At 36.9% G+C, this 26314-nt stretch overlaps 1 protein-coding gene across 2 annotated transcripts in view; it reads right to left on the bottom strand.

Annotated features, from left to right (window-relative positions):
* The window catches only part of chchd3a (coiled-coil-helix-coiled-coil-helix domain containing 3a), a 62213-nt gene that overhangs the window by 17402 nt on the left and 18497 nt on the right, over window positions 1-26314 (bottom strand). For both annotated transcript variants that reach the window (XM_059511110.1, XM_059511112.1), the window contains one exon: window positions 5757-5840. In XM_059511110.1, coding sequence (XP_059367093.1) covers window positions 5757-5840 — 84 coding nt within the window. The remainder of the gene's footprint in view (window positions 1-5756; window positions 5841-26314) is intronic.

Here is a 26314-nt window from a genome sequence, read left to right on the forward strand (position 1 = left end):
ACAACATATTACTTTAATTTTGCTTTTATTATTAAAACACAATATCTTTTGTTGTGCTTTTATTAATAAACACTTTTGTCTGTTGGACCACATAAATTTTAAGTCATAACACTTTACTTTGATTTTGCTGTTATTATTAAAACACAATATCTTATGTTTTGCTTTATTATTAAAACAGTTTTGTCTGTTGGACCACATGAATGTGTTTGTCACAACACATGCCTTGATTTTGCAAAAGCGTTTTATTATTATTTATTGTATATTAAAATAATGATAATTAAAAACTCTTGTCTGTTGGTTGCACCGCAAATAATGATATAATTTTGCAAAGTCATGTGATCTAATATCATATAGATGTTTTGATTTTGCAAACAAATTTTATTATTTCTTCTGATGAACTTAAATCTAAAATACTAATATACATTTATTTCTTGTACTTCCTGAAAAATCAAAGTCAAGCGGCACGACCAGCAGACTCATGTGGTTCAGCTAACTTATTGAGCAGCTTTATTTTGCAGATAAAAATGTTTTATTATTGCTTCCTCTATATATATATATATATATATATATATATATATATATATATATATATATATATATATTCAAGAAATACTAATATCTTTTATCTGTGAAATCAAAGTCATGTGGTGCAACTAACAAAGTCATGTGATCCAACTATGATATATGATGCTGTAATGTTGCAGTTGTACTACCCTGACATTTTTTAAGTCAAAATAGCCTCATGGTTTGAGGAACTTTATTATTCATAGCCTTAGCAAGCACTACTAAAGAATCCAGTCCTTTATGTGTTCAACGATGCAGCTTGTCAGACTTATTTCTCACCTTCTGTTTACATGCATCTAAAAATAAAACTTTATTTAATCTGGTGGCCACAGGGGTATTATGGACTAATGAAAGTACCTCCTAAAAGCTATTCCTGCCACTGACGGTGCATATAGGTGATGTTTTGAAAACAACCCCATGTTCAAATTAAATCTCGCAGGCTTTATAATGAGAGATCTGAGCAGTGGTGCAGTAATCAGCAGGCTGTGTTATCTCTCACAGACCAGAGAGGATGTGAGGGGAAACCCCCGCTGAGACAGCCATTATGGCTCAACAGCACGGCGGCCATATTGGCTCTGCAGTGCACCAGCGGAGACGTGAGACAGAGTTTTAACAAATCAAAGCTGGTGACTGCAAACGGAGAAGGAAAGCAGATCAGAGGCCTGTGGAGTCAATCCTTCCATTACTGCCTCATACTGCGAGTGACTTTGAAACAAAACAGATGAGTGGAAATGTTGCAAACAAGCACACATGCTGTAATTCAGTGGCATTACATTAAACATCCAATCCAAGCATGGAAAACATTTTTTAGAGTGACATATTGGTGACATTTCAACTCATATGGGTTTGGAACGACATGATGGTGAACAAATGATAATAGATTTTTAAGCATCCAAATTTTTACTTTGCTTGTGGCTGTCTGGAAGTAAAAACAAGGGGACATGAGTGTGAACGCAAAGCTCAAGCTGTGTCTCTTGAGTAGATAAAACTCAGCTAATTAAATTAACGAGGCCTCGTGCAGGGACAGACTCTGTCCCTTTCCAGTGTTTCGTCTACAGTGAGGAAGAGATAATGACCACACACTGATCTCAAATAAAACAACACACACTCTTCACTTAACAATGCTGTCAGTAAGCACTGGAAACAGAAAGACAGAGCATTGCATGCAGAGAAGAGCGATTTATATTCAAATCCATGTCTAGCCTCACTATGGGTTACTACGTCCACATCATATAGTGTTGCTAGGTAACAGCCCCTGAGAGGCTGAATCAAAGCTTTGAATGAAGAGTAGAGCCGCGTTCAGACTGCACGATTTTAGCCCAGTTTTTGGCTCGCCGACATGTTTTGAGAAATCGCCGACAAATGCCCAAAATCACAGGCAAATCTGAGCTCGTTCACGCGAGTGACAATCACGCAGTGTGAATGAGCAAAGACGCGATCTGAGAGAACCGCCGATGAGTCGCCCATGCCCGTGAGATATTTGGCATGCTAAATATCTAGACCTGTCGGCGATTCAAAATCATGCTGTCTGAAAAGTGTTCTGACTGAAAACTACATCGGCAATGACCGACAGCCAATGAGAGAGCAAGATACAGAGCAGCGGGGAGTTCGGGGAGGAGTTATAGACCACAATATCAGCAAGTATGGCTTCATTTCAGAAAAAGGCTTTCTTCTCGGTCTATTTGGACCCATGAAATGGAAGATAAATTAGTATAAATTTAGCAGGAGCACCCGTGTCTGTTTGACGTTTCATCTGAGCTATCCCAGTCTCACGTGAAAACTCTGGTCTTGCACATGTTATATCGCGTTGTTTCCTTGTCACATCTCGCGTGTGTTTGGTTGTGAAACATAGTTTGCGTGCCAGACAGAGCTGTCGGCGATACTTCCTATTGTAAAGTCATGCAGTGTGAAACCTTCTGTCGCCGAACCATTGTGCAGTGTGAACACAGCAGTGACTGAATGCTGGCCAAGATAGTCATGCAGTGTGAAAAGAACAGTGACCCGACTACTTTGAAAATCGTGCAGTCTGAACTCGGCTTTAGTTGTAAACTAAAGTTATGCTACATCATGTGATAAAAATTATGGATTATTATGGATTCAATGTACTCTGACATATGAATAGTTTGACCAGTAAGAATTTCAGGATATACGGGTACAGTTGTGCTCTTCAAAATGTAATGGGATTGAGAACTAAAGTAAAAAAAGTAAAGTAAAAAATAAAATAAAATAAAATAAAATAATCCTGTTGGTTGGCAGATGGGGTGAAAATGGATCATTCAATTATTCCTTTTTACTATTGATTCATGATACTACTACTACTACTAATAATAATAAGGATAACAATAATAACACAATTAACAATCAATAATTGTTTTGTAATCTCCATAAATTATACACTTCAAACCCAGATTAGGAAAAGATTCTCACATTGTTATTTAATTTTTGTTTTGGTAATACACTTTACTTTAATTGAACTTAAGAAATATTCCAATATTACAGAATTACAACAGACTCACAATTTGTTTTTACAAAATAAAAGAACACTGAGCTGCAGGTGAATTGCACTATGGGAATTTTATCTCTGACTAGCTTGGTATGCCATCAAGGTTTTCTTACACGTTACTAAGCCAGACCATAACAATGGAGAAAAAAAAAAACAAAAGGAGAAAAGAAAAAAAAAACTTTTTAATTCTGAACAGGCAAACATACAGCCAAAGCCACTGCAGTCAAGTGCCCTTGAGGTCATTTAAATGCCATCGCTCATGCCAAAAACACTGTATAAGCAGCTTTTTTCAACACCTCAGACTTCATCCCTCCACTGTGATCATGGAGCATTATGAGAAAGACACCAAACTACTAATAATTCAATTGAGGAGAAAACCCCCCCGAAAAGAAGTACTGAAAAAAAGCAGAGCGCTCAGTTGAAATATGAGATTGTATTACATAGAGTATTGAGTGAAAATCTGTGGCGAATATATACGTACAGTACATATATAGATATTGTTTCAAAGGCAATTTGAGTGGCCACACCAATAAGTAGGCTGGAGGTGGCAGCCGCCGTCTCCGAGCTGTGATGGGCTGTCAGACACAAGCCACTGATAAACGAGCAAACGGAATTGAAAGAGACATGTAATATATATCAGCATTTTATTCTCTTCTCTCTCTATCTCTCATTCACTCTCTTTTTCCTGATCGCTCCTGGTACTGTTACAGTCTAAAGGCTAGGGAAAACTCGGTAGACAGGAGAGACAAAGAGGAAACAGTAAAAACAAAAACACGTTATTGTGTTATGTTCAAAATCATTCCATTGCTTCCCTAAATGATTTGCTAAGTTGCTACAAACAACATTTTTTTGTCACATTCTTTCTCTCTATTTTTGTTACGTGAAAGATTTTGAAGAATAATTTAGTTGCTCTTTTCCATGTAATTGCCACAAAAGGACACAGCACAATTAAGTATTATAAAATTTTTTTAAATGACTCATACGCTATACTATAAATCATCTGAAGCTGTTTGTATGAGAAATGCAAATGCATGTAAATGCAAGTAATTATTTGATGAATATCTTGATATCTGCTGTACCTCTCCTTGGCATGCTTTTTTTTTTTCACAAAACGTGAGTTGGTCAATCTTATTTTCATTATTGCAAATAATTATTATTATTATTAAATTACATAAGAATATTTAAAAAAAATCTTTTTTTATTTTTTTATTATACACATACTTTAACTCTTCGGCACATGGTGGTTCTTGCATATAGAATAGGATGGTATACTGCATATGGTCCTTACTCTTTTCTAAGCCATCGCCCTGTGTAAAACCCAGAGCATTTATTATTTATGATGTCCAACCAACAAATCCTGATTCACCAATCCATTGGGCTCAGACACACTAAAGTCCAGCTGAGTGTGTGTCTCTCTCAGAAGGGTTGAGGACTGTATGTGTGTTTGTGTATTTGTTGACACAGAGCCGGGAATATTGAACTGAGATCGTTAAGTGATTGATGAAGCCGCGAGCGATCAATAACACCTCCGCATGCAGAGTTGAAATGGTCTAAGAGCTGTCCTTGGAAAGAGACAGAGAGACTGAACTAAAGCTAGCTGCCGTGTGCAAGATCAGCTAGTTTCATGGACACAGGATAAGTCTAATGACTGACATAAATGGAGCTTTAAAAGAATATTCTGGGTTATTTTCTAACCTAGTGTCTATGGACTGGATTTGTGGCATGCTGTCGATAACCACAGACTCATCCTTTTATTGCGCGCAAACAAACACAAAACACAGTTACAGTAAATCAATCATAATGGAAGCTTTTGAGCAGCTTTTTTGTTCATGACTGGTCCAGATCAGCACTGATTATACTGTGCCTCTAGACAACAATGTGTACTGTAATGTACTGTAACTATGTTAAAGTCAGGTGCTCTGCTAGTTTGTTGCAATCATGTTTTTGGTTGTTTCTTTAACAAACAAAATTAGGGCTGCCCCCTAAAAGTCCAGAAGAAAATAAAATGCTTTTAAAATTTAAGTCCACAAGGCCTACAAGGCCCCTAGTTGCAGAATAACCTATATATACATAAGTGCTTTGCTGATACTAGAGCAGGTAAATTGCAGATTAAATGAGTTGAATGAGCAAAGAGAGATATGGTAGCAAAGGGCTAAACTACTGAAACAACTATGGACACAACCTACACTTTAAAATGGGTCATCACCAGAAATCGACCATTTTTGCACACTTTCACACCCCCTTCTGGGAGCTTAGTATGTGCATGCCCGTTTGAGGACGAAGAGTCTGAGGTGAGGAGAGGTGGACGCCTCCCATCCCAGAGGCTCAGCGGAGGATCTGACCATGAGCTGTAGGAGGGTGTCAGTTTGAGGACACAACAAATGAGTGAGCAAGGTTGCCGAGGGGCTTCAGCCACACATTACAGATCAAGACAGCCTGCCTCGCCATGGTATTGTAGAGCAAGACAGCCTGTCTCACCTCTGCCTCTATATAACACAGGACAGGCTGACTCACATTCTGCCTCTATAGCTCAAGACAGCTTATCTCGCATTCTGCACTGCGCATTAGTGAGCAACTGTCAAGCATTACGGTTATATCATATCATGTTAGTGATAATGTAGCGCTTTAGTGTTCATTGCTATATATTCAGGAACTGTGGATAATGTAACTGCAAATGTATAGGTCATACCCTTTCCTTTAGCTTGGCCACTTGTTCTCTGTAGAAAGCGTCCTGCTTCCGGAGCTCTTTATCTCTCTCCTCTAACTGTCTAGCCTGTGGAAAACACACAAAAACACACAACTGGATTCAGTACAAATTCAGTACACTATAGGAGGAAAGAAAAAACCTCAGTTTTGTAGAATCCGTACACCACAAAAAGAGATATTTAGTATGGCATTCATGCTGCTCATTTCCATACAATGACAGTAAATGGTCCACAGCACTGAAAATGACAAAAAGCACCCTAATAATGTAACGGTTGACAATATGGCTTGTTCACTATATTTATATAATATTTATATAAAAAAACATCATAAAAATATTGGTGTAATTTCCATCACTAATACGTTTTTTTTCCTTCCAAAAGTTAGTGTATTTGTTTACATTTTAGAGATCATAATAATATTTCATTTCCAAGTGGAAAAATCTGTTAAAAAAAGGTGTAAAAATATGAATAAATTGGGTGTATTTATGATACATAAAGATCTAGCTATCCAACTTGCCTTAGCAAGACAAAAGAATCTTGCCATTTCATTCCAAAAAAATTTCCACCACAATGTAGGAATTCAATAGATAAATATTATTTATAATGCACCTTTCTTATACTAAAAGTAACAGTAACAGTTTCTTAAAACAAGCAAATATAGGAAAATTTAGCTGGACACACCATATTTGTATATATGCAAACGCATTTTGAGATTAGCAGTTAAATATGACTTAAATACCTTTTCCTCACAAAAAAAAAAAGAAGAAAGAAAATACTTGAGGATGGCACATTTGGAGCACTTGCATGGTTCTTTAAATCATTTGAGCTTGATAGCCCCTGGTCACCATTTACTTTTACGGTATGAAAAAGATTGTTACATTTCTCCCCTTTTGCTCCATGAAAGAAGTAAATCAGGTTTGTAACAAAATAAGGCAGAATAAATGATGACAGAATTGTAATTTTAGGGGTAGTTAATAACATAACTAGTGTATATTTCTTCAGCCACAATTATAACTATTCTAAGTCTTTACACATAGCAGCACCATAGATTTTCTCAGTAGCAGCACAATAGATGCAGTAGAGTCATTATGGCCTCAGGTAGCTGGTATTGTGAAAGATGACACAGACCTTTGATTATTCCAAGGGCATCAGTTCATGACAGGGTTCATGTGGGAATGTTCACTAAAACATCTCTGTGTGTTAGAGGCTTAGCGCGTGTTTGGATGTAAGAGACAAAGCGATACGATCAGCAGTGGAAGAAAAGAGAATCTTTATGGTCCTATCTGTGATTCTCTGTCCTATCGAACATCCCTCTCCCCCTCCGTCACTCCTGACCTTCAGCTACTGGAAATGACCCTCACTAATTTATAACACACATTTGGAGAGGAGATATACTGACAACCATGTTTACTGATTGTAATATTTTTATTTATGGCCTTTTGTGGCAAAAAATAAAGTGTATAGGACTTAGAAACCCTTGTGATGTGATATATATATATATATATATATATATATATATATATATATATATATATATATATATATATATATATATATATATATATATATATATATATATATATACACACACACACACACACACACACACACATATATATGTATATTAGGGGTGTAACGGTACGTGTATTCGTACCGGACCATTTCGGTACAGGGCTTTCGGTACGGTGCACGTGTGTACCGAATGACGGAATGCAATATTTTGTGCGCAGAACATAAGTACATTTTCGTGTTTCCAAAGGAACATATTAAGTGGCGGCAGTATCCGCGTTCAGCGCAAATCCCGCCCTTCAGCTGATTCTAAGGCCGGCGACACACTGGATAAGTGGCGCAAGCGTCTCAGCTGCGTGGCGTGTCCGTTTTTAATTCGGCTCTCATGTTAACAGGTTAGAGCTTGCAGACTGCCTGCGTGAGACGCGCATCTTGCGGAAAACACGTGCATGCTAGAAATAGAACCGACGCCTATTTTTCACGCAACACGCAAGCGTGTTGGAAGCGTTTCCAGGCAAAATAGAATAGGAAAATATGTTTATATGTCATTTTGTAAACAAATACATATTAATTCATGACACTTTGATGTTTGAAAGTCTATAGGTTGACATAAATTCAGATATAAATGTAATTTAAAAAATAAATTAATAATTATCGATTTTCAAATATTGCACCTGTCACACATAGTCTATTTTGCCGTCAATACTGTTGACGGTGTCCTTTATCAGTAGGCTTTATATTTATGCTCAAAATGAAGTATAGATATTGTTGTCATGAAGACAAGAGCCTGGTCTGTCGGCGGTCTCCCTCTATGTCACCTACAGCAGCAGCATGCTGGGATTGGTAATGCTGCACTGTAATCATAGTTATTTAGTTATATTTTTCATTATATTTTATTATATGATATTGGTTTGAGACTCAGAGTATTTTATTTAGTGGAGAACTTTGCAGCAGTATTTTATTTCTTATTCTATTTTTATTTTATATATATTTTATTAAAAAGTATTTTTTTTAAAAAGTGTATAGTAATAAACAACCTGCAGTTTAATGTTTGCATTTCTTTCCCTTACTGTGCCGAAAATGAACCGAACCGTGACTTTAAAACCAAGGTACGTACCGAACCGTGATTTTTGCGTACCGTTACACCCCTGATATATATATATATATATATATATATATATATATATATATATATATATATATATATATATATATACACAAATCTATATTGCCAGCATTTTAAAATATATTTACAAAATTTTACATTACTATTATTATAATTTAGTTGTTCTTTGAAATAGTTATTTGAAATCTGGTCAAAAATCATGATATTAATCACAATTATGCTATTTTATTAACAGTTTTTTTTGTGCACATATATAATCTGCTATCAACTCTACACATACTAAATATTAACCAAATAATAAATAATATTTCAATAATATGCTTTATAAAATCACTATTAATTTTTCTGGTGGGTTTTCCAGTCAACAAAAAGTGAGTAAAAATTTGTGATTATTTAACTTTAGGTTTTTATTTCCTTTTTTGTATGTTTAGCTGATCATATTGAATTTATGCTAACATATAGCAGCGTAGATGCAACATTATGCAAAAGTTATAGATAGAGCAATTCACATTCAGCCATGATTAATTTATTTCATAAGCAAAAGTGCCTCAACAATGAAAAATAATTTCTTAGCTGATGTACAAACACAATGGCAAGGAAATGACTTCAAATGAAAGAAAAACGCAGTAAATTACAGAAAGAGAGTGAAAGAGACATAGAAAGAAAGAGTGAAAGCGAGAGTGTCTTTTTAGGCATGCAGTACTGCAGCAGGAAGCAGGTTGTGACAGATATGGGATGTATAAATCAAACCTCTTATGCCTTACCTTTCTCTCCATCTGCTGGAGTGAGGGAGCGGAAAGAAAAGAAGACAGAGAAAGAGAGAGCAATTTAACGATTAAGTTCCTATAATTACATTCGGTATTCAAAGGCGGAAGCTTGCACACATACACACACACAAACTGTGGTGTGAAGCAGTGGGGTGTTTACTGTAGTGTATGGACACAGAGACCGTACAGTCTGCTCTGTGTTATCAAACACTGTCGCAAGGTGAGAAAGAACAAATTTCATCTAAAATCTAAACCCTGAAAATCTGATCTAATCCAAATCTAATCAGAGCAGAGCAATTTTCATCAGAGCTTTACTCCAGCGCTCATGGAGGCCTGTGACGCTGATGAACTTCTCTCTGATATATATATATACAGTACAGACCAAAGGTTTGGACACACCTTCTCATTCAAAGAGTTTTCTTTATTTTCATGACTATGAAAATTGTAGATTCACACTGAAGGCATCAAAACTATGAATGAACATGTGGAATTATATATGGAATTATATACATAACAAAAAGTGTGAAACAACTGAAAATATGTCATATCCTAGGTTCTTCAAAGTAGCCACCTTTTGCTTTGATTACTGCTTTGCACACTCTTGGCATTCTCTTGATGAGCTTCAAGAGGTAGTCACCTGAAATGGTCTTCCAACAGTCTTGAAGGAGTTCCCCGAGAGATGCTTAGCACTTGTTGGCCCTTTTGCCTTCAGTCTGCGGTCCAGCTCACCCCTAAACCATCTCGATTGGGTTCAGGTCCGGTGACTGTGGAGGCCAGGTCATCTGGCGCAGCACCCCATCACTCTCCTTCTTGGTCAAATAGCCCTTGATGCCTTCAGTGTGACTCTACAATTTTCATAGTCATGAAAATAAAGAAAACTCTTTGAATGAGAAGGTGTGTCCAAAATTTGGTCTGTACTGTATATATATATACACTAAATTCTCATTCATTTTGTTATTGAAAAGGTAACATCACCACATGATATCATTATAACCAGGAGTGCACATAAGTTTTTTCGGTCTGGATCTCTTGAGAGCACCTGGAGATTTGGTTTGGTACCCACACTGCACATAGTGTGACCCATTAAACTGGGATTTATTTTTTAATCTGTAAAAAAAAAAAAAAAAAAATATATATATATATAATAATTAATAATAGTAATAATATTATTATTGCACTTAATTCAGTTTTTTTTATATAAAACAATAAACAAAGTTTGATAGCACTATTATAAAACAATTAAATAAAAATATTATTATTTTATATAGTACACTTAAATTCAATGCTAAAATTTATCCTTTTCTTTTTTTATAAAGGATTTCAAAAAATGTAATGGATTACAAATTTTCAAACCTAAAATCAGCACTCAGATGTTTTGCATATTTTTATATTTTGGTTGTGCATGTATGCTGTTTATGTGCACTCCTGATTATAAATTATATACTTTTCTACAGAAGACTGGTGTTTTATATCTGCTTGAGCATTACAGGTCTTTGTGAGAGCATTTCTAAGTGATTGTTAAGGTATTCTGATTAGTGGTTGACCGATATATCGCCAAGGCCGATAAATGAACCGGTATCAGCTTCAACTGATAAGTTGTTTTTGTTACTGAGTGCCCTTTTTTGTTATGGTGTTTATATACTGTATATATATATATATATATATATATATATATATTAGGAGTGTAACGGTTCACAAAATTCACGGTTCGGTTCAATACAATACACTGGTGTCACGGTTCGGTTCGGTTCGGTACGTTTTAGATACAGCAAAAAGAAAAAATTGGCAGATAAATTTCCTTGATTTTTAAAAAATGTTTTATTTATTAAAACTAACAAAGTATTTTTTACATTGAACAATGATGGAGCTATTCTTTACCAATCTTCTATGGTGTTTCTTAGCAGCATACTGTATAAAACAAAAACAGCTCCTTATAAAAAAAAATGAAAATGTTATATTATTGTAGTAGTTATGAACCAATACAAAGATGTAACTTTTTATATGGAACTCTATAACTCTTTATATTGAGTGTGTTTTTACTCAATTGGTTCTCTATAGGGCTTATGTTTTTTGGAACAAAGCAGGAATTACGGTCTGTCTGAAATGGGCTCGTGAAGGAATATTGTAACGGGGCTCAATTACATTAAGCATGTTCTTAAAACCTACGTTTTCCACTACAGAGTAAGGCGCCCGCTCACTCAGTACGCGCTGAAGGCTCGTTGCAAAATGGCTAATGCGTTTAACAGACCAGAAATAGAAGATCCTCCAATAACCAACAGGTCTGGTGTTTGGGTGCACTTTGGATTCCCTGTAAGCTATAATGGTCATGATAGAATCAATGGTAAATAGTAAGGTCTCATATCCGCGGCTATAACGTAAATGTAGCCTTACCAATCGCCGTGGTGATGTCTTTTGCCCTGTTTGAATCCGTTGGAAATGTCTGTCTAAATGCTGCGGGGATAGTTTGTTGCATGTATGGTTCTCCTTTTTTCCGTCTTTTCCCAGATACTGACACACTAAGGTGATGTCGGTGTAAATGAGTTTACATGTTTCAAGTATTCCCGCTGGTGTTTTTTTTTTTCTGTATTCCCGCTGTATTCCGTTCGGTCCATAATGCGTACCGCGTACCGAACCGAAAGCCTCGTACCGAACGGTTCAATACGAATACGCGTATCGTTAAACCCCTAATATATATATATATATATATATATATATATATATATATATATATATATATATATATATATATATATATATATATATATATATATATATATATATATATATATATGTGTGTGTGTGTGTGTGTGTGTGTGTGTGTGTGTGTGTGTGTGTGTGTGTGTGTGTGTAACCTGACATACTAAAACAAATACAAATTCTAAAACAATACAGATGCAAAAAAACATAAAACACAGAGATATTTAATTTAAAAAAATACTTTAATACATTAAAATGAAATAGAAAAATACTCAAATTAAAAAATGACTGAAATGACTAATATCTCCATGAAACCACACTGCCTCTTACACACACACACACACACACACCAAAATTACCACTGAGATTTGAATGGACGGTGGCCATTAGACAACAGCATGAAGCCCAAATGTGTTGCAAAAATAAATTCAAAACAGATATCTGGCTACTGGTAAGCATTATCTACTAGCTAATGTAGTTTATGAGGCCTAAGTGATATCATCTGATTTCACATCATTGACAATGAGACAAACGACATGCATAAGAAAATAACCAGGGTCGTTTTGATTTAACATTTCAGGTAGGTTTAGAGTGGCCCATGACATGTACGTGGGTGTGTATAACACGGTTTACTAGCAACATAACCGCAGTTTAATCGAGTCCCACACCTGCAGCAGTGAAGACGGACAGAACTGCTCTCCAAAAACACCCACAGCCCTCCACAGAGGCAGTCCAACCCTCTGGCAGAATAAATCTGACCTCTGTGTTGTTCCCCTCCAGCACTCACACGTACACACAAACACATTCAAGTCAGGGAGCCAATCGAGGCCCTTGCGTGGGCGAGAAGCATTGTGGGTAATCAGTCAAGGAGACATTATGACTCCAAATTTTCTATGGAAAGAAATGCGGCTACTGCCATTGACCTTCAGCACACATACACACACACACGGAGCAGCTGCATTCACAGACCAGTAGGTAAACACAGTGAAAGCGTATCGAATGAGCAATTAAAGAACAGGGAGGCGCTGCCACCGATGTGCGCACAGGGATTTTCCTTCTCATTCAACACATCATACAGGGCATATGGCAGCCCTCCGTCACTCAGTCACACAGGCTGTCAGGATTATTTCCATCACATCACACTCATTCAGTTTACTGCAGGTATTATAATAACATTACACTGCTAACAAAGGCCCCTGAGTCACATGACCAATCGCTCGCTATTATCCCACTAATGACGAACAGGCAGTGGGATGGGAGGCTGAGAAATGAAAGTGAAACTATAAACATGAGAACAAGAGATGGGGAGGATGGGAGGAAGGACAATGAGAGTGATTTATCATACAAGCTGTCACACCTCTCGTGACATGTGTCCGGATTGAGAGAGACCCACAGCAAACTCCAATCCCGCTGTTCAACAAAGATTGTTTTTCTTTTTTAAACAAACTGGTGACTCCCCATCAGAAGAGAAGTGGGCTAGAAGAGAAACCAATCACAGTTTTTTCCCCTTCAGACCCAATATAGGTAGCAATATAGTTAGCTCCTTGAAGACCAGTCTGTGACTAATAGTGACTAATTCTGTAAGCAATTTGCATTGAAATGTGCCGCTCAAACGGTTTAGATGAAACTGAAATGATAGCTAAAAATAATCAAACTTCAGACTATTTTGTGCAAAAACCAAACCTGGTAATTGTATAGGTGAATAATTATACAGGTAAATCAATATTTTAAATATATACAAAAATATTTGTACATGAAAGAAATTTCATTCAGATTTGTTGGCACGTGGCTTTCTGGAGAGGGCTGGGTATCCCGGATTTTTAGTCATTAGAAGACGTCTTTATTAGGTCTGTATGTCTTCGATTTTAAAGTGATTTGATTTGAACCATCTATTACTTTCACAATTATATTTCTGAAAAGTTACTGGCCTTATTAGCCACATCCGATTTGTGAAATCACATTTGGCATTTGCTGTACATTTATTCTGGGCCAAGTTTCCAACATTAGGATTCCTCAGAAAAGAAATGCAGAATGGCAGGTGCTACACAGAGCAAAAAGTTTGGCATTGTTTCCTACCAGATTTTCTGGTGTATGGAAATAGAAGTATCTGAATAATCTAAATTAAACTTATTATTTCACTGTGACAGTGAGTGCCCAGTTTTGAATACCAAATAGATATTGTTGATGTGTGAATGTGGGAAGTTGTGCTCTATTTGCTCATCTGACTTTTGTCAGTAGTTCAGAACGAGTTGTTTTTGCAGCTTAGTTTTGATCAATTTTAAAAAACATTTAACACAGTGAAGAAAGTTTTGAGTTCTGAATGTACATGCTTTCAGAATACAATGAACTGTTATTTTCGAAAGGTCAATGAAAAGTTGATTTCTCATTAAATGACCCATTAAAAACGCAGCTATCCCTGAGAAAATGTTTGTGCTGTTGTCTCCCACTCACACCCATTATAACATAAGCTTTCATTGCATGACTCAATGGAACATTCGGGTTATTTTCAATCTAAAGTTTACGCACAATGCTATAAGTGCTTCAACAAAAAATACAATAACTGTAAATGCATTTCCCATTCGTTTATCCACATAGATGGATGAGCCAGACACCGAATGTGCCACAGACAGACATTAAGTTGACTATAATCTAAGCCATTCTTTTAAAGACACAACCAGAGATATCGACAAAAGAATCTTCTGTAAAATGAGCAATAAAAACAGATGCCCAGTCACATTTATCATTCTGTATCTGGTAAGTGAGAATTCAGCACTGCCCAAAGCAACAGATGGGCTTCATGTCCTCCAGCTCATAGAGAAAAAAAAACTTAGACAAATATAATACTTCAAAAGACTTTGTTTTAATTGCAAACTCGCCTCTTCCCACACAATCTCCGCTCTCGCATAACAGGATGACTTCAGCATCATCGCAGCAGACCCCATGGTCAAATTAAACGGGTCGTTTAGAAGGAAGAGTGTCTTGCTGAATATCAATTAGCTGCAGCTGAATAATTAAGAAGAGCAATGTTTTTAATTAGCCGAGTGCTGCAGAGATTGAACTAGCGTGGAATGTACCAACTGCGTCAGGGAGATATTTAAAAAATGCCTCGTTCTTCCTATTTCCATCCATCTACAGTACCTCCATTCACTGATCTGTCATCCGCTCTCCTACGGGTCTGGAAGGTTCGTGCCTTCCGTCATCTCAACTTGATGTGAACATGGTCTTAATTAAGCGGAAAAAATGCTCACAAACAGAGACTAACGCATGAGACAACAAATCAAAGCTCTTTGTTAAAAATGGCGTCTCTTTCACCATGACCTTCGACGGCCGAACCAAACAAGGTCAGAGTTACTCAGGCCCCGGCATCCATCACAAGGAACTCAGTTGCCAGAACAAACTCAGGAGTTCACACGTCCAGCAGGCACAGGTTGAAGGTCAAATGTCGGGTCACAGCCAGCCTGTTTAGATCTAATTGGCACTGAGAAGAACAGGAATAAAAGTTATAATGAGAGAGCGTAAAAGTGTAAATTGGAAGAAAAACGTGCAGGTTAGAATCCAAGAGTTTCCAAAAATATGATGATTAATATCATGGCGAAACTGTTTCGGGAAGCTCAGTGCAGATAAAACATCAACATACCTTTAACAAGGTCGATTTATGCATGGCAAATAAGGTAGTCCTTCAAGATTTCGCACAGTTTCAAGTGAACCATTTTTCTCTACGGGACGACCCTTCGCCCCCTTGAGATCACATCCTGCTAAAAGGTGTCTGGGAAGCTGGTGTATTACCCAGCAGTCTGTGCTGCTATGACAGGAAGGGTCAGTGGATAATTGAGAGGGATGCTGAACAGAGGTCAGAGGTCACTCTTGCGTAGGCAGGAGTTGACGGCCCCCTGTGTAGGTCTGGACATGTCCTCCACTGAGACACAATGGGAAAAAAAAAATTAACTGTCCTGGCAGAGTCTGGGCCTCATTTTCTGTGAGCAAAGATCAAATTAGCGGTCAACCAGAAGGCCTGTCCTATACTATTAAAGGGACCAGATACAAAGATTTCCCAATATGACTTGGTGGCCTATATCCAAGACCCCACTCTACGAATGTCTTGGTACTCTGACACCATGATCGATCCAATGCCCTAAAACACACAGCATGTACACGCTTCTCTGTCCACCTGTCAAGAAGTATCTCCATCCGATCCATATGAATTGACAAAGTCTCCCCATATGCTCACAGACAGATATATCAAAATTAGTGTCTGGTCTTGGAATATTGTCATTTAAATATTGTGTATTCTAATATCAAATACTGCCAATTTATTTCGGTTTCTTGTGTAATGCAAGTACCTTTCCTAAGGTCATCGGATCACCAAATATAATCAAATACGGCCACTTTGAGTGGTTAAAATTAATAAAATGGCTAGATAGCAGCTATGTTAACATTGTAGATGTGTAAGGCCTGTATCTGAAATATAATTTTTCTCCCACCGTGCAAAACCCACATCTAGGCCCATTTTCATACCTTAAACTACATTTTATAATAAATATGTTTCCATATGTTTTTTCAATAATGTTCTTTTCAGCATTAACAGCCAGGTCAAAATTATTTTTTTTACATGAATTACATGAATGTAATGTGACATATTGCATAGCTGCGTGCTAGATTTACCCTTGCTGTAAAAATGAAGGACAGAGAAAACAGTTGGTAACAAGGTGTTAGACCTCTGTATGCAAGGCATTCCAAATTTATGGAATGCCTTAATATTAATGAATACAATTTGTTTTGTTTGTTTAAAAAGTACTATATATAACCGTAATTATATACTATATAGAACTGTAACTGACTGCATTGATTAGTATTAGTAGTAGTAAAATACTTATGTATACATAAGCAATTATTTAAACAGTAAATATAGTTTAAATTAATTTTATGACATTTAACATTGAAATCTTTAAAAATTATTTATATTAAGAAATTACATTAATAAATGTACATTTTTAAATGCCCCTTTTTGCCGTTCAGAGACCAATTAAAAAGTCACGTGAACAAACTTACAAAAATGTTGAACGTGGACACAAAATTTGGTGGTGTGAACGTGATCCCATTTTTTTATATGCTGAATGGCTGTGTGTCAATGATGTTTAGAGCCCATGCCACTGTCTGTGCCAGGCCAGCTGCCAGTCTACGGGTCAAACGTGGACCTATCGGATCACAAAGTTTGATTAATTGACTGATCAGCAGCCCGAGGTATTAACTGATGGCTAAAGCACTTTTCAGCTTGTGTTATCTCTGCTGAGGCCATATGGGGAAAACCATGGGGAAATCAAATCATCAGTCATGTTCATGGAGAACAGTCTCTAAGGAGGGATAAGCCATCTATTATCAGCCGAATAAAGAGGAGAGAGACACCCCTGTAGACAGAGAGGAGCAGAGGTAGACAATAGAGAGGAGATCCAGGACAAAACAAAAGAGTGTTCCTCTCTTATTATCTAACTAGAGGACACACGAAAGGACCCAAAAGGCAGAACAATTGCCTTTGGAATAAAGTTCTCCCTCAAGGGAACAAGGGAACAAATAAGAGGTGATAGAGAAAGGGATAGACACAAAGACTGAGAGAGAGGGTCAAGGTAAACCTGAGATACATAATTGAGAGAAAAGGAAAGAGAAGTGTGGCTGCCCTTCAGACATTCAGTTGACTTTGGATTTCATGCTGATGGTGACCGCATGACTTTTGTGTGTATGACCTCAGTCAGGCGGTACTGTAACGAAATGGAGCTGTTTACATATTCATGTCCGCTGGGGCCTTCTGGGTAAAGGAGGGCTGCCCTTGGTATCTCCCAGTCAACTTTATTTCCATGGCAGTTCAAGGTGAGCCTTGTTTGACCATTTCTGTCTACAATAACTAGACTTTCCTTTATCACTTGCGATGATGAGAGAGACATCTGACATGTTTGTCTTTTAATATGCCGCCTCTATGGTTTTTTTTTTTTTTTAAGAAGAAAGGACTTGAATAACCACAATATACATTTTTTTTTCCAAGCACCTTGCTGCAAAACAAAACAAAACAAGAAAAAAAATCCCACAGAAACAAGCGAACCAAAAAGCAAAAAAAAAAAACAAAACAAAAGTGAAACAGAAAAATTCAACAAAACAAAACAAAAAAAACAAACCAAACAAAAGAAAAATACCATAACAAAACCGAACATCTGCTTTAGTTTTGGTTAATTAAAATGCATATTTTTAACCATTAAAAAACAACAACATTTATAGCTACCATAAAGCACTATACTAAAACACTCACAACTTAAACAAAATAAAAACTATTCTGAGAGATACCCTTTCACACACAAAAACTGGGAGTGAAAATTTAGATTGTGCTAAAAGATTCTACCGTGGATCTGTGACCGATGGCAGGACAGTAACTCCCACGTGGCTGCTCTCGGTGCTCACATCTTCCCAATTAAAAGGCAGATAAACAGCAAGGCTGTGCTCTCACCACACTCTCAGCAATTATCAGTGTGCCTCAATTCACTGTGGAAAGTGGTGTCTTCATTTGCAAAAACATGTTTTTTTAACCGTTTTGCTAATGCAGATGACATGGAAACAAAATGAAACGGAGGCAGCTGGTAGCAGCAAGTCCACAAAGAATGAATCAAGGGTGAATAAAGCCAATGTCAATATGGGCATTAGTGGAAATCTGATTATAGTATTTGTCCATCTGGAGAAACCTCATGAACTGGTCCATTCGCATCCGGGTACAGCCCTTTTTACCCAAAGACACATGTTCAATCATGTTTACTATGTAAATTTAGGAAGGGATAATGTACAGTCGGCCGGTCGTTATCGCAAAATGAACCCAGACGGTGGAACAGGGGTCTTAAATCACCCTGAAAGGGTTTATTTAGCTATAATGACCGTCTGACTGTACATTATCCTCTTTATTAAAAGTCTACTTACCAAATAAATGAATAAATAAAGACTTGAAATATCGATTTGACTTATTTAATTACGTTGGGGAAAAAAAAGAGACTGTGTAGTAGAAAAAAAAAAAAAGAAGCTCTTTAGTCTTTAGAAAAAAATATTTATGCCCAGGATTCCAAAACTGACCAATCAGAAACAACTATTTTGGGAATGTGTATAACAGTTTAACTACTAAAGATACTTCGATCTCAGCGTCCTTCACCTCAGCGCCAAGTCAAAATACACCTTTATTCATTGTACAGCTCACAATGCTTCGGGCAAAAATTTAATTGCAAATCTACGCTCCTAATGAAGTGTGATAATCAAGGATTAGGGTGGCGGATAAGGAAGGCCCAGATCACAACAAGCTACACTCCACTCATTTCAGTCTTTCTGGAGCTCTGCTACCTTTGCAGAGAAAGTGATTTTTTCCCCCCTCATTTTAAATAACTGGGGAAAGTCAGTTTCAAGATTTTAAATGAGGTCTAAAAATAGCAGTGTTTTCAAATACCTTCTCTCTCTAGAGGCATGGCTACATGCAGAAACCCTCCTGTTGCCTTTTGGGCTGTAAATTGACTTCACAAGCTGCTCTGTCAGAAAGCAGCTTTCCTGACACCTGCTGCCATCCATCAATCCAACCCTGGCCGAAGCTCGTGGAAACGGGCGGCCGGCTGAGCCAATTAGCTGCCGGGGTGAGCGCCGGGCACCGATACCAACCGGAGACCCAGCCAATTAGGGCCAGTTTCAGAACACTGGCACTGCATGTGGGCAGCAAAGGCTACAGAACTCAGTGAACAAGAGGGAATCAGCAGGGAGTCCAAGCCTAGAAGGAGACGAGGGAAAACAGACACAGAAACGCACACACACACAAAGCGGGTATGTTGTACGTTACACACCTAATTTACTGAAACTGAAACCAACCATCTAAACACCCACACATTCACATGCTCAACATACACGGTTAGTCTTAGATTACCATAAAGCCTACCTCACTGCATTGGCATAACATCATTTTGCAGAGTCACAAATTGCATCCATTGTTAGTTTGCATGTACTGCCATTAAAAAAACTATTTGATATAATGGTGTTGGAGGAACATGTTACATGCTGACTAATCAGACAGCTTTTCCCAAGTAATAAAAAGTAATTAATGAATAAACTGTTTATTTATACATAAACTATTTATCTGTTTATGAAAACTCAAAATAACGCAGGTAACGGATACTAAATTAAGTACCACGCATAATCTTTATTCCTAAAAAAAAATGCAAACATGTACATGCATCTTATTATATATATATACATACATATTATTTTAGCACGGTTTGTGCTGAATACAAAAAACAAAACAAAAAAAAAAATTACATGTTGGCCAATAGTATAAGTAGCTGAAATAAGCACAAATATCAGGGAATGTTAAAACATCTCAACGGTCCCAAAATCACCTCAGAACCCAGAGGGTTAAAATAATGTATATAAAAAAGTAAATAAATCATTCAATAAAATAACTTTTATTTACATAATTTCTTCAAATTATTCTCTGCATAAGCTTGCACCTTAATTATAAATATTTTTAAGAATCAGAGACTTTGTAGACATTCACGAGTCTGTAGTTTTTCCAGAGCATTGAATCTGCCCACTATTTGCATGAACAAAAACGTCTCTCAAGTTCTTTGGTTTCGCAGCATGTTTTAATTCATCCCCATAGTGGTTATGAGATGTTGAGATCAACTTAGGACAACTGAGAGACTTTTACGGCGCCAAAAAAGGATGCAAACAGTCATTGATGCTAAACAATACAAAACAAACTTAAGAACCAATGTTATGTAAACTTTTAAACAGGATAGATAGTGTAAATCGAGTTATTTTCTCTTATGGAATACATGTACACATCCGTTATATCTATACAACTGGTTGAAAATCTTACAGATCCTGCAAAGGTTATAGAAACTTTTAAGAAACCCCAACCTGTATGAATACTAACACATTTCCATTTATACTGCAGATCACACACACACACACACACACACACACACACCACCACGCCCCACTTAAGACTAAAGCTGAAGAAAACTCATTTCTCAGACCTCTTGAGCAAGGTAAAGAGGGGGAAACATTTTTTCCTCCCCAAATACCACCTACTAGTACATCCAATTCAAAAACCAGCAAGTTCTCTTTAATACCTGGGAAATTAAATTGTGGGGTATTATCAGTCAGGGCCAGTCAGCTGTATCTAAAATGAAACCGCATTTGAAGCACACAGATTTGCAAGGGGGACGCTTGCTAAGGCTGGCGCTATTTGAAGGCTGCCAAAAAGAAGAGGAAGAAAAAAAAAAAAGAGAGAGAGAGAGAGAGAGAGAGAGAGAGAGAGAGAGAGAGAGAGAGAGAGAGAGAGAGAGAGAGAGAGAGAGAGAGAGAGAGAGAGAGAGAGAGAGAGAGAGAGGGGTTGGGGAAGGGGACATTTGTACTCTAGAAATACAAGCTTAACTGAAGTGGCGTCTGCAGACCATCCAACCATCAAATAAAAACATCTGCAGACTCTAATAGGTTGAGCTGATTGTAGAAGTCGAAAACTCGATTTGAGATCAGAGGGGGGAAAAGCTTTTTTAAAAAAAAGTCCAGCCATAGTTCAAACTATTAATTGATATTAAAGTAATACTGTTTGTTAAAAGTGCAGTTACATAAAATGATTCAAATCATATGTATTCACATGAAATGAAGACTGAATTACAGTAATCAATAAAAGAAATTAATTAATCATGACTAATTGTAAATGAAACCGTTTAAAAAGTAATTCACACCATTAAGTGTACTAAATATACTGAGCACACATGAAATAATTACCACAAGAACAAATTTTATTTCTTTCTTTTAAAGGATGATAATAATTTTTACTGTGGCTTAAGTGTTAGTTAAGTGTTAAATAAGTGATGAATATTTTGGCACCATGTTTTGAGACGCAAGAGCTTTACACAATCAGATAACTGCTAAACACTTTCGGGTGACTGCAAAAACAACAATCCCTGGTGATTTGCAGGGTGAGGAAATGTCAGGGATTTTATGCTTTCTTAGGCACACATTTCAGGAGCTTTTGCAAGACTGTCTGTTCTTTTGTCTCAACAAATCACATCGCCAGCCATCGAATCAGTTGCATCGGTCACTGAGTTGGAGATTGATGACTCTGCGTTTGATTGAAATGTTCGCCCCAGGGTTTGCCAGTGTCTGAATGAAATGATATGCGTTGTGATTGATTGGCTGTCCTGAAAGATCGCTAGAGGGCCAGAGTCAGTGAAAGCCAAACACTACCAGACTTGACGAGTTTATTAATGTCTAGAATCGCTGACAGCATGTATGGTCGAAGAGATACACGAGAACTTTTCATCACGGTGCAGAAATCACAAAATGTCTACAATGAGCAAGTTCGATAGACTTCCAACTAGAGTATAATTTTTTCCCTAGCCTTGAGTATAAGGAAAAACAAGGGTAAAATAACATCCATTCTTGCGTTCAACAAACAAGCTGACGGACAAAAACCCAGAACCGCAAAACAAGATGGCTTACCACATAAGTGTACATTGCAAGAACTTTTAAAAGCTAGCAGAAGTCAGGGTCTTTTAGGCAGAAGAAAACAGAGATTTGTTACTAAGCTGGTGTGCTTGGAGGAAAATGATTCATGGTTTCAGGTAGAGTCAGCGCTTTGTTTGAGAAGAAGGAGAGCCATCGGAACAGCGACCTCAGAGCTCTTGGCTTGGGCGAGAAAATTGGAGAGGCTAATTTGGACGTGCGAAGACCGTTCCCGGAGAATGCAGCTGGAGCTAACACTCAGCACTCAGCTATTGTACGTGACAAACAGTGTTTGAAGTCCAGAGCACGGTGTGAATTCTGATGAGAGTGGGATCGATATCTCCTTGAACGAGGAGTGGAAAAATAAAATGCTCATAGAGCAGCATTGGTCAGCTTAATAGTTCACAACCTTTGAAATACAAGCTGTGTTTCTCAGGCATTAGGCTCCAGTCGTCTCTGAGAAGCAAGTCCTGGAAATGTGGTTTTCAGTTGGTTGCCAAAATCAATTTTTAAAACCCTTTTTTAAATATTAACATTAACCACAACGACAAAATTACACAACTTTGTGATGCATACACAATTAAGTTTCCAATAGACTGTATCATTAGACTTTCTTCAAATTGTTTCAATTTAGTAAATAAAGAATATGAGAATAACTGCATTATGGTTGGTAATAACAGTTGTGCATTCTGTGCTTTCATTTAGCTGACGCTTTTATCCAAAGCAACTTACAATTGCTATATATGTCAAAGGTCGCATGCCTCTGGAGCAACTAGGGGTTAAGTTTCTTGCTCAGGGACACATTGGTGTCTCACAGTGGATTCGAACCCGGGTCTCTCACACCAAAGGCATGTGTCTTATCCTGAAAAATATGACTTATTTTATTTGCATGTTCACACAAAAATGTTCAGTTTTTCATTTCAGTATAAGTTTTCACAATAACAACAATAATAATAATAAATAGTAAAAAAAAATCTAAACTACTGTACAAAAGCATAAGATAAATGCTTTTTAAAAATAAATTTATACATTTATTCAGCAAGGACATTCATTTGATCAAAATTTACAAATACATTTTATGTTACAAAAAATATATCAATTTCAAATAAATGTTACTTTAAATAAAAAAAAATAAAAAAAGAGTAATATTGTGAAATATTGAGACACCGTACTTTTGATAAATACATTTATAAATACTTTTAAAAAAAATAGGTTTAGTAAACATAAGAAACTTCTTTCAAAAACATCACAAAAAACTCAATGATGCCACACTTTTGAATGGTAGTGTGTTTGTAAAGTATTTAATTATATAAAATATCATTAAAATACTGTAAATTCAATGCAAATATCTAATAAAGACATACAAACATGTATAATAAAGATTTCTTTAGTTACTATATAAGTTACTATCAAAATCCAAAAGCAAACCATCAAGATGTTTAGGGTCCAATAAAGTTATAAAGACAAAGTCAAGGATATCCAGCTGTCTACACGACCTGCCTCTGCTTAGACGGCTCCAACCCAAGAGAAGACGACTAATACCGTAAGAACCCAGTGGCCCGTGTAAATGTCCCATGAGTGAGCGTGTACACCGCCTGGCTAATGCATTTGTAAAGCAAACTGCAGAAACCCTGAAGTGTGGCACTGCGGCTCTTACTCGAAGTGAGAACGCATTTCAAAAGCCTGATTGATGTTTAATGATTGAACGCCTTGCAGTCGGGCAGAAACACGCTCAGAGGAAGGAGCTAGGACAAAGGACTTAACAAATCATCTTTGAAAGGTCCATCTATTCAAATTGTGCTGAGAGCAGCAGAACCATGTACTACCCCAGCAAGGACTATTCAAACACTTATTGATGTTTTGGAGGCAATTTAAACTCATTTCAATTTCCAATTACTAACAGGTTGAACATTACTTTGTGATAAAAGAATAATGTATTGATCAACTCACTATATCTTGTGCGTGTGTCATGTTTATTAAACATATTCTCACTCTGTTGATGTGTGAATCAATTTTTTTTTTAATTCAGCAATGAGGTCATTTACATGCAAAAATTATTGACCTACACATGCTGCTAAGCAAAAAGACATCTAGCCATAACTTGGAATCAAAAATTGTTGGATGGGAAAAACAACAAGTGTGAAGGCCTCTAGAAAGTCCCATTTGTAGTTGAAAACCGTGAGATTACAATGAAAGTGTGGCAGGTTAGTCTCCAGCCTTTCACAGGGAAAAAATCATTTCAAGGAGGAAAAAAAAGAAATAAAAAGAAAAGAGTTTTATGATAGCACTGTCAGAACAGATGATTACATGAGAAAAAGCGGCATGAATCTGGCGATAACCCTTCAAATTCTATTAAAGAAGCTCCGCTCAAAGAAGAACTCCAAATTGAGAGGGATGAAATGTGTGTGATGATGTCCGTGAGTGAAAATTTTCTGTTAAGAGAAAAAGACAAGAACCTGTCCACCTAATTTTCCTCTGTGTGTGTGTGTGTGTGTGTGTGTGTTTGTTCCGTTCATACTGAAAGGAAAAGACATATTTCAAAACGTGTCTAGTTCTCCTCATTGATCCATATTATTTATTTACACCTACATGTCTATTTCCTGAATCCTTGATGAGCAGTGAAAAGTGCAAAACACTCAAGGCCAAATACTTAACACATGATTAAAGCATCACAGTACTGTATACGATCAACTATTTACTGACCTGAACTGTTATTGTGCAACATTTTACAGTTTTACAGATCCTAAGAAGTCTTGCATAGCCAGACCTCTGACTGAACATCCAAAATAGTCCACAAATGAGCTTCTTCTGGCCAAGAAACATTCGTTTTTCAAGCAATCACATGACTGACATAATCTGTTAATTAATCTGTAATAATTGTTTAATATTTTAATTGTCAACAGAAGACACCAAAATTAGGGGGGGAAATAATCAACTAGAATTTTAATATCATATTAAAAGATAGATAAATTGCACTAGATATGCAATATTTTAATTATTATAAAATAGCTGACTTTGCTTATTACACACAGGGATGCGCATCACACAAACATGCCAAATATTAAAAACAAAGGGATTACCGTGTAAAAGAATATTATTGAGTAGGCTACATAAATATAAAAAATGTAATGATGGATAGTCATTGCGTGTATTAGAATTAGGCTACCTATTTGTGTTAATTAATTCTAGTGTTCCTGTAGCTCAATTGGTAGAGCACTGCGGTATCAAGCGCAAGGTTGGGGGTTCGATTCCCGGGGAACACATGATAGGTAAAAATTGATAGCCAGAATGCACTGTAAGTCGCTTTGGATAAAAGCGTCTGCTAAATGCATAAATTCAATTTAATTTAAATGTAATTTATTTGCAATTCAGCCTATTACTACTTATGATGAATGAAATTGGCAAATGAATTGAACAATCGTGCCAATACACTCATATATATATATTAACTGACTCATAGCGCGGAGCTTTGGTGGATTCCTGCTTGTCCCTTAGATGATCTGCTTGCACGCTTTAACTTCACGCATGAGCTGATCGGTTTCTATGCTTGAGAAGCGTTCAGCTTTTCCGCCAACAAATTCCGCCATGTAATAGTGATCCGCCATGGCACGAGCGCATCTCGCTCTTAGAGGGAATGGGAGATGATACTCTGATAGGTTTATTGAATGTTACACCCATTACTCATTAAGAGAATAGGGACAACCCATTCCAGAAACGGACCGTTTTTCCATCGTTAAAGTAGCAAAAGTGGATTTGGACATGCCCTGAGTGCACCTGCGCCGTGCGCTTTACACTTTGCATTTAGATCGTTAAAATAGGGCCCGTAGTCTTTCCTGTTCAACCAAAATTGCAAAATATGCTGATATTTTTAAGAAAACGAAAATGAATTTACAGTTTTACTTCTGGTTATCAAACTGAGGTATAT

The sequence above is a fragment of the Carassius carassius genome, chromosome 26 (assembly GCF_963082965.1).
Source record: "Carassius carassius chromosome 26, fCarCar2.1, whole genome shotgun sequence".
Classification (NCBI taxonomy): Eukaryota; Metazoa; Chordata; class Actinopteri; order Cypriniformes; family Cyprinidae; genus Carassius; species Carassius carassius.